Source organism: Penaeus monodon, chromosome 6 (genome assembly GCF_015228065.2).
Source record: "Penaeus monodon isolate SGIC_2016 chromosome 6, NSTDA_Pmon_1, whole genome shotgun sequence".
Classification (NCBI taxonomy): domain Eukaryota; kingdom Metazoa; phylum Arthropoda; class Malacostraca; order Decapoda; family Penaeidae; genus Penaeus; species Penaeus monodon.
In genome coordinates, this window is record NC_051391.1 from 53,082,654 (window position 1) to 53,092,221 (window position 9,568).

General features: G+C 35.2%; 3 protein-coding genes and 1 pseudogene across 3 annotated transcripts; 3 read left to right on the forward strand and 1 right to left on the reverse strand.

Annotated features, from left to right (window-relative positions):
- Window positions 1–577: 577 nt before the first annotated feature.
- LOC119574080 lies at window positions 578–1,207 on the reverse strand (annotated as a pseudogene).
- Window positions 1,208–4,045: 2,838 nt separating this feature from the next.
- LOC119574639 (shematrin-like protein 1) lies at window positions 4,046–4,606 on the forward strand. The gene is made up of 2 exons (XM_037922012.1): window positions 4,046–4,057; window positions 4,151–4,606. The coding sequence occupies exons 1-2, from the start codon at window positions 4,046–4,048 to the stop codon at window positions 4,604–4,606; spliced, it is 468 nt and encodes a 155-aa protein (XP_037777940.1).
- A 1,054-nt stretch (window positions 4,607–5,660) lies between these two features.
- On the forward strand, window positions 5,661–6,470 carry LOC119574637 (shematrin-like protein 1). Its single transcript, XM_037922009.1, has 2 exons — window positions 5,661–5,684; window positions 5,777–6,470. The coding sequence occupies exons 1-2, from the start codon at window positions 5,673–5,675 to the stop codon at window positions 6,407–6,409; spliced, it is 645 nt and encodes a 214-aa protein (XP_037777937.1). The 5' UTR covers window positions 5,661–5,672; the 3' UTR covers window positions 6,410–6,470.
- Window positions 6,471–8,787: 2,317 nt separating this feature from the next.
- Window positions 8,788–9,516, forward strand: LOC119574081 (shematrin-like protein 1). Its single transcript, XM_037921161.1, has 2 exons — window positions 8,788–8,805; window positions 8,899–9,516. The coding sequence occupies exons 1-2, from the start codon at window positions 8,794–8,796 to the stop codon at window positions 9,514–9,516; spliced, it is 630 nt and encodes a 209-aa protein (XP_037777089.1). The 5' UTR covers window positions 8,788–8,793.
- Window positions 9,517–9,568: the final 52 nt, after the last annotated feature.

Here is a 9,568-nt window from a genome sequence, read left to right on the forward strand (position 1 = left end):
AAAATGAAACAATAAGGCATGTTATTTACTCTAGAGAAATGCACGTGTATGCCTATTAAGTGATATAATAACTCGCCGAGAAGACCAGTCTACAACAGTTTAGAAGAGTCGAGAAAGTCGATTGACCTGCAATGAGTTTTTGGACACCTGCGCGATTCATACTAGGTGATAGTGTTTATATATGTAGACATATGTAAATAAATAGATATGAATGCCCACAAACCTTAATTTTTTTATGTTTTTTCTCTCTAATAATTCATTTCTTTCAAGTTTTCGTTAATCTGCTTCAGCTTTAAAGACATTTTCTTATGGGTTTCCTACTGAATTGCTAATTATTGTATTCGATATATTCATATAATTATTCATACATGCACTATAACTCAGTCCACTGAATAGTCTTCATAGCTCATTGTCTGATGTGCGTATGTGTGCACGTTGGTGGGTGTGTGTGGGTGTGAGCATGTTCATATGCACACCTATATAATTACACACGACGCAATGTTTGACAGATTTTACATTAAATAATTCAGGTACATAGACGCAAAACCAAACGTACTGAAAAGCGATTTTTTTAACTTTACAACATGCTACCTCTCTTTATGAATATGAAAACTTTATTGTGAGGGTACGAATCCATGGCTCTACTGGTACGAATAGCCATATCCTGGATGGCTGACGGAGCTAATGTAGCCGTAGACCGATCCTGTGTGACCATAGCTTGGATCAGCGTCACGCTTGTGGAGGACGTGGTTGTAGGATCGATTTGAAAGAGAGACCGCCGTATGAGTGGTAAGCTACGGCTGGTCCGTATCCAAAAAGTATGACCGATACCATAGCCGAGCCTTCACCATATCCATTACCATATGCTGGAAGGCTGTAACCAGGTTCAGCTTCTCGCTTGTGGAGGTTGTGGCTGAAACTGTGGACAAAGGAGCGTCCGCCATATGGGTGTTGAGCTATGGCTGTGTGCCCATACCCGACGCCATATTGCCGACTAACAACGCCATGGGGAAAGGGGAAAAAAGCCGACACCATGACTATAAGAAGGCTCAGCCTCGCGCTTCTGCTCTGCTGCCACGCAGGCAACCAACAATGCAGCGATCTGTGGATAGAGTTTCAGATTTAACATTATTAATCGACTGAACCTTTCCATTCACAAGGAATATCTTAAGGTCACTGTCCTTAGCATTCTTACCAAAGTCTTCATAATGGATGCTGCAGACAACTGTATGTGAAGGCAGTCGGATACACATTATATAGAGCGATATGTCGAGCCACACCTTACTTGATTTAGACCTTTGATAGCTTTATCATGTCATATTAAGCACACATGTACTTTATGTGAGAATGTATGAACCAGAAAGTATATTTTAACAAATATTTAGCATCGTGATCAAATGTTTTCCTGAATAAATTTTATGTTTATGTGTACATGTGTATACTGTATATACGATTATCTGGTTCTTTCATAAATCAATGGATGGTTTTTAGATTTTTTAAATCAGCAGTAAGCAGAATAACCTGTAATTTACTGGCCTCTTGAATTCGAAATTAAATTATCCAAAAAGACTTAGTGTCTAAGGAAAGCGGAAAAAATATAAAATATCATGAACACAAACTGAGCCCAATAAAACGTTTTTTTACCCTGCCCAAAAAATTTAAAAAAAAAAAAGGTGAACTAAATTAAGGATTTTTTTACTCCAGTATTGGACTCTTAAACAAAAGAAACTAAAGTTTTGGTCATGGATGAGAAGTAAAAGTATTGAAAAAAAATTGCGACAGAGATGGTGTGGAAACAGAGGAAGGGGCAAACCGAAAAAAGATGGCGAAACATCAAAGATATGGGGGTGTCGAGGACAGGGAAAAAAGCAAATCGAGTACAAGAGTGGGCGACTAACATGAAAGTATATGATGATGATTTACTGGAAAAAAGCAATGTCGATGTTAGTAGGAAGATGGCTGGAAAAGAGCCTACACTGTTAAACATGAGAACCGTTATGATGAATGATTTTTGGAAACTGCGGGGTTTATTGAAATATTAAGAAAAATATATAATAGCTCATTAGAATAACTACATATTAGAATAGTTAGAAATATTTAACATGCTATATTTTTTTACACCTGTTTTATATATGTAACATATGTAATATATGTATAAATATATATATATATATATATATTAATATATTATATTATTATATATGGTATATTCATATTTAAATACTAAAAGTTTTCTATGCATATAAACCATATCACATAAGTCAAATATAAGATCGTGGTTTAATATATATATAATATATTATTATGTATATAATTGTTTTATATATATATACCATATAATTGTGAAAATTGTGAAGTTTCTATCATAACATTAACACATCACCACACATCATATATATACATGCATCTATATATATATATATATATATATATATATATATATATATATATATATATATATATTATACATATACATATGTGTGTTGAGGTGTCTATGGATGGAGGATGTTATATATATAGTATATATAATTATATATATATATATATATATATTATAATATAGAATAAATATATATATATATATATATAGATATATATCTATATATATATATATATATATATATATATATGTATATATAATAATAGTATATATATATATATATATAATATTATAGTATAATATATAGTAATAGAGTATAGATATATATATTCTATATATATATATATATATAATATATATATATATATATATACACATCCATCCATCCATAGACACACTCAAACACACATATGTATATGTATATATATATATATATATATATATATATATATATATATATATATATATATATATATATAATGAGATGCAGTGTATATATATGACTGTGTGTGTGTGTGTGTTTATGTTGATGGATAGAAACTTACAATTTTTACAAATATATGGCTATATACTATATATACATATATACATAACTATACATATATAATATATATACACACATATATATTTGTACATATATGTATATATGTATATATGCATACAAAACTTTTATGTATTTAAATATGAATATATATATATATATATATATATATATATATATATATTTTATATATATATTTACTTACATATGTCTACATATATAAACCACGCAGGTGTCCAAAAAATCATTGCATGTTAATCGACTTTCTCAACTCTTCTTAACTGGTGTAGGCTGGTCTTCTCAGCGAGCTATTATATCACTTAATAAGCATACACATGCATTTCTCCAGAGTAAATCATCATCATCAATAACGGTATGCTCATGTTTGAGCAGTCGTGGACCTCTCCACCATCCTTCGCCACTCAACTCGATCTTGCGCTTTTCTTTCCACTTGTACCATCGACAGCCCCCAAATATCTTTGATGTTGTCGCTCAGTCTTGTCTTCGGTTTGCCTCTTCCTCTGTTTCCTATCACCATCTCTGTCAGCAAGTTTTTCTCAATACTTTTACTTCTCATCACATGACCAATAAACTTTAGTTTCATTTTGTTTAAGATGTCCAATAGCTGGAGTAAATAACATGCCTTAATTCTAGTTCCACCTTTTTATTTTTAATTGTTCTGGGCAGGGTAAAAAGCTGTTTTATTGGTCTCAGTTTGTGTTCATGATATTGCATATTTTTTCCGCTTGCCTTAGACACTAAGTCTTTTTGGATAATTTAATTTCGAATTCAAGAGGCCAGTAAATTACAGGTTATTCTGCTTACTGCTGATTAAAAAATCTAAAAACCATCCATTGATTTATGAAAGAACCAGATAATCGTATATACAGTATACACATGTACACATAAACATAAAATTTATTCAGGAAAACATTTGATCACGATGCTAAATATTTGTTAAAATATACTTTCTGGTTCATACATTCTCACATAAAGTACATGTGTGCTTAATATGACATGATAAAGCTATCAAAGGTCTAAATCAAGTAAGGTGTGGCTCGACATATCGCTCTATATAATGTGTATCCGACTGCCTTCACATACAGTTGTCTGCAGCATCCATTATGAAGACTTTGGTAAGAATGCTAAGGACAGTGACCTTAAGATATTCCTTGTGAATGGAAAGGTTCAGTCGATTAATAATGTTAAATCTGAAACTCTATCCACAGATCGCTGCATTGTTGGTTGCCTGCGTGGCAGCAGAGCAGAAGCGCGAGGCTGAGCCTTCTTATAGTCATGGTGTCGGCTTTTCCCTTCCTCATGGCGTTGTTAGTCGGCAATATGGCGTCGGGTATGGGCACACAGCCATAGCTCAACACCCATATGGCGGACGCTCCTTTGTCCACAGTTTCAGCCACAACCTCCACAAGCGAGAAGCTGAACCTGGTTACAGCCTTCCAGCATATGGTAATGGATATGGTGAAGGCATCGGCTATGGTATCGGTCATACTTATGGATACGGACCAGCCGTAGCTTACCACTCATACGGCGGTCTCTCTTTCACTCGATCCTACAACCACGTCCTCCACAAGCGTGACGCTGATCCAAGCTATGGTCACACAGGATCGGTCTACGGCTACATTAGCTCCGTCAGCCATCCAGGATATGGCTATTCGTACCAGTAGAGCCATGGATTCGTACCCTCACAATACGTTTCATATTCATAAAGAGAGGTAGCATGTTGTAAAGTTAATAAAATCGCTTTTCAGTACGTTTGGTTTTGCGTCTATGTACCTGAATTATTTAATGTAAAATCTGTCAAACATTGCGTCGTGTGTAATTATATAGGTGTGCATATGAACATGCTCACACCCACACACACCCACCAACGTGCACACATACGCACATCAGACAATGAGCTATGAAGACTATTCAGTGGACTGAGTTATAGTGCATGTATGAATAATTATATGAATATATCGAATACAATAATTAGCAATTCAGTAGGAAACCCATAAGAAAATGTCTTTAAAGCTGAAGCAAATGAACAAAAACTTGAAAGAAAAGAATTATTAGACAGAAAAAACATAAAAAAATTAAGGTTTGTGGGCATTCATATATATTTATTTACATATGTCTACATATATAAACACTATCACCTAGTATGAATCGCGCAGGTGTCCAAAAATTCATTGCAGGTCAATCGACTTTCTCGACTCTTCTAAACTGTTGTAGACTGGTCTTCTCGGCGAGTTATTATATCACTTAATAGGCATACACGTGCATTTCTCTAGAGTAAATAACATGCCTTAATTCTAGTTCCATCTTTTTATTTTTAATAGTTCTGGGCAGGGTAAAAAACTCTTTTATTTGTCTCAGTTTGTGTTCATGATCTTGTATATTTTTTTCCGTTTGTCTTTGACACAGTCTTTTTGGATAATTTAATTTCGAATTCAAAAGACCAGTAAATTACACTTTATTCTGCTTGCTGCAGATTTAAATATCTATATACAGTATACACATGCACACATAAACATAAATTTTATTCAGCAAAACATTTGATCACGATGCAATACATTTGTTAAAATATGCTTCCTGGTTCATACATTCTAACATAAAAGTACATGTGTGCTTAATCTGGCACGAAAAAGCTACCGAAGGTCAAAATCAAGTGTGGGGCGTGGCTCGACACATCGCTCTATATAATGCGTATCTGACTGCCTTCACATACAGTTCTCTGCAGCATCCATTATGAAGACTTTGGTAAGGAACGCTAAGGACAGTGACTAAAAGATATCCCTTGTGAATGGAAAGGTTCAGTCGCAATAATATTAAATCTGAAACTCTATCCACAGATCGCTATATTGTTGGTTGCCTGCGTGGCAGCAGAGCAGAAGCGCGAAGCTGAGCCTTCTTATGGTCATGGCGTCGGCTTTTCCCTTCCTCATGGCGTTGTTAGTCGGCAGTATGGCGTCGGGTACGGGCACGCAGCCATAGCTCAGCACCCATATGGAGGACGCTCCTTTGTCCACAGCTTCAGCCACAACCTCCACAAGCGAGAAGCTGAAGCTGGTTACAGCCATCCAGCATATGGTTATGGATACGGTCATTCCTATGGATACGCACCAGCCATAGCTCGCCATCCATATGGCGGTCGCTCTTTCGTCCGCAGCTTTAACCATAATCTTCACAAACGAGAAGCTGAACCTAGTTTCGGCCTACCGGCATATGGTTATGGATATGGTGGAAGCATCGGCTATGGTATCGGTCATACCTATGGATACGGACCAGCCGTAGCTTACCACCCATACGGCGGTCTCTCTTTCACTCGATCCTACAACCACGTCCTCCACAAGCGTGACGCTGATCCAAGCTATGGTCACACAGGATCGGTCTACGGCTACACCAGCTCCGTCAGCCATCCAGGATACGGCTATTCGTACCAACAGAGCCATGGATTCGTACCCTCACATTACGCTTTATACTAGTTTGATACTAGTATAAAGAGGTGTAGCATGCTGTAAAGCTTAATAAAATCGTTTATCAGTACGTTTGGTTTTACGTCTATGTGTGTATGTAAGTATATAGGTTTGCATATGAACATGCACACACACACACACACACACACACACACACACACACACACACACACACACCAATGTGCACACATACGCACATACACAGTGAGCTGTGAAGACACACTATTCAGTGCACTGAGTTATAGTGCGTGTATAAATAATTATATGAATATATGAAATACAATAATTAGCAACTCAGTAGCAAACCCATAAGATAATGTCTTTAAAGCTGAAGCAGATTAACGAAAACTTGAAAGAAATTAATTATTAGATAGAAAAAACAACAACTAAGGTTGTGTTCATTTAATGGTGTAAGAAAATCGATTTATTTGATATATCCTATATAATATTGAGAACTGTACTAAGGCAGCTTTATTGAGTCACTTAAATCAAAATACAAGCAAAAATGCCTAGATATATATGCATACCACCCCTGTGTAAATTGTTTCACGAGAATTAAATCAGTAGTATTGCTTTGTTCTTTATAACTTCAAATATTCTGACGTCACAGCAGATGCAGAAACCATACTCATGAAAACTTTGAAGACTGGTCATCTCTTAGTTTTTATTTCTAGAAGATTAAATGGGCGTCTTCAGTAATCGATCTCTGACTTTCCAGCCTCATGGGATTATTTATAGTTTACCTCTATATGTGGATCTATGTATTTGCAGATATAGATTAATGAACGTATGATTGAGTAAATGAATATTTACATATAGGCCTATAGCAAATATCTGTGTATATTTGCACACACAAACATGTATGTATCTCCTCATTCCTCCACACACACACACACACACACACACAGAAACACAAACACAAACACACACACATATGCACGCATACACACCTACACGCACAGCACATATACACACACGCACATGCACATACACATACAATGTGTATATATATGTGTATATATATTCATATATATATACATGTACATTAGTACGTATATGTATATGTGTGTGTGTATCTTTGGATAGATGGATCTGTGTATATAATAAATAAATAGATAAATAATCATATATACATCAAGAAAAATAATATATAGATACATACTACACACAAATATATATACATATACACATACATGTATATAGGCATGTATATATATGGATATATGGATATATATATATATATATATATATATAATGAGATACAGTATATATATATATGACTGTGTGTGTGTATATATGTTGATGGATACAAACATACAATTTTCACAAATATATGACTATATACTATATATACATATATACATAACTATACATATATTTGTAATTTTTATGCATCCATCCATCCATCCATAGACACACTCAAACACATATGTATATATATATATATATAATGAGATACAGTATATATATATATATATGACTGTGTGTGTGTTATATATGTTGATGGATACAAACATACAATTTTCACAAATATATGACTATATACTATATATACATATATACATAACTATACATATATAATACACACACACACACACACACACACACACACATATATATACATATATATATATATATATATATATATATATATATATATATATATATATATATATATTTATTTATTCATATATGTATATATATGCATACAAAATTTTATGTATTTGAATATCAATATATATATATTTATTTACATATGTCTACATATATAAACGTTAACACCTAGTATGGATCACGCAGGTGTCAAAAAACTCATTGCAGGTCAATCGACTTTCTCGATTCTTCTTAACTGGTGTATGCTGGTCTTCTCAGCGATTTATTATATCACTTAATAGGCATACACATGCGTTTCTCCAGAGTAAATAACATGCCTTAATTCTAGTTTCATCTTTTTATTTCTAATAGTTCTAGGCAGGGTAAAAAGCTGTTTTATTGGTCTCAGTTTGTGTTCATGATATTGTATATTTTTTGCGTTTGCCTTAGACACTAAGTCTTTCTGGATAATTTAATTTCGATTTTCAAGAGGCCAGTAGTAGTTATTCTGCTTGCTGCAGATTTAAATATCTAAAAACCATCCATTGATTTATGAAAGAACCAGGTAATCGTATATACAGTATACACATGTAAACATAAAATTTATTCAGGAAAACATTTGATCACGATGCTATATATTTCTTAATGGTTCATACATTCTCATACAAAGTACATGTGTGCTTAATCTGGCACGAAAAAGCTACTGAAGGTCAAAATCAAGTGTGGGGCGTGGCTCGACATATCGCTCTATATAATGCTTATCTGACTGCCTTCGCATACAGTTCTCTGCAGCATCCATTATGAAGACTTTGGTAAGGAACGCTAAGGACAGTGACTAAAAAATATCCCTTGTGAATGGAAAGGTTCAGTTGTAAGTAATATTAAATCTGAAACTCTATCCACAGATCGCTGTATTGTTGGTTGCCTGCGTGGCAGCAGAGCAGAAGCGCGAGGCTGAGCCTTCTTATGGTCATGGCGTCGGCTCTTCCCTTCCTCATGGCTTTGTTAGTGGTCGGCAGTATGGCGTTGGGTACGGGCACGCAGCCATAGCTCAACACCCATATGGAGGACGCTCCTTTGTCCATAGCTTTAGCCACAACCTCCACAAGCGAGAAGCTGAACCTGGTTACAGCCATCCAGCACATAGTTATGGATACGGTCATTCCTATGGATACGCACCAGCCATCTCTCGCCATCCATATGGCGGTCGCTCTTTTGTCCACAGCTTTAACCATAATCTTCACAAACGAGAAGCTGAACCTAGTTTCGGCCTACCAGCATATGGTTATGGATATGGTGGAAACATCGGCCTTGGTATCGGTCATACCTATGGATACGGACCAGCCGTAGCTTACCACCCATACGGCGGTCTCTCTTTCACTCGATCCTACAACCACGTCCTCCACAAGCGTGACGCTGACCCAAGTTATGGTCACACAGGTTCGGTCTTCGGCTACACCAGCTCCGTCAGCCATCCAGGATACGCATTCGTACAGCGAGGCAGGATTCGTACCTCACATTAGCTATACTAGTTTCATATTCATAAAAAGGTGTAGCTGTTGTAAAGTTTTTTTT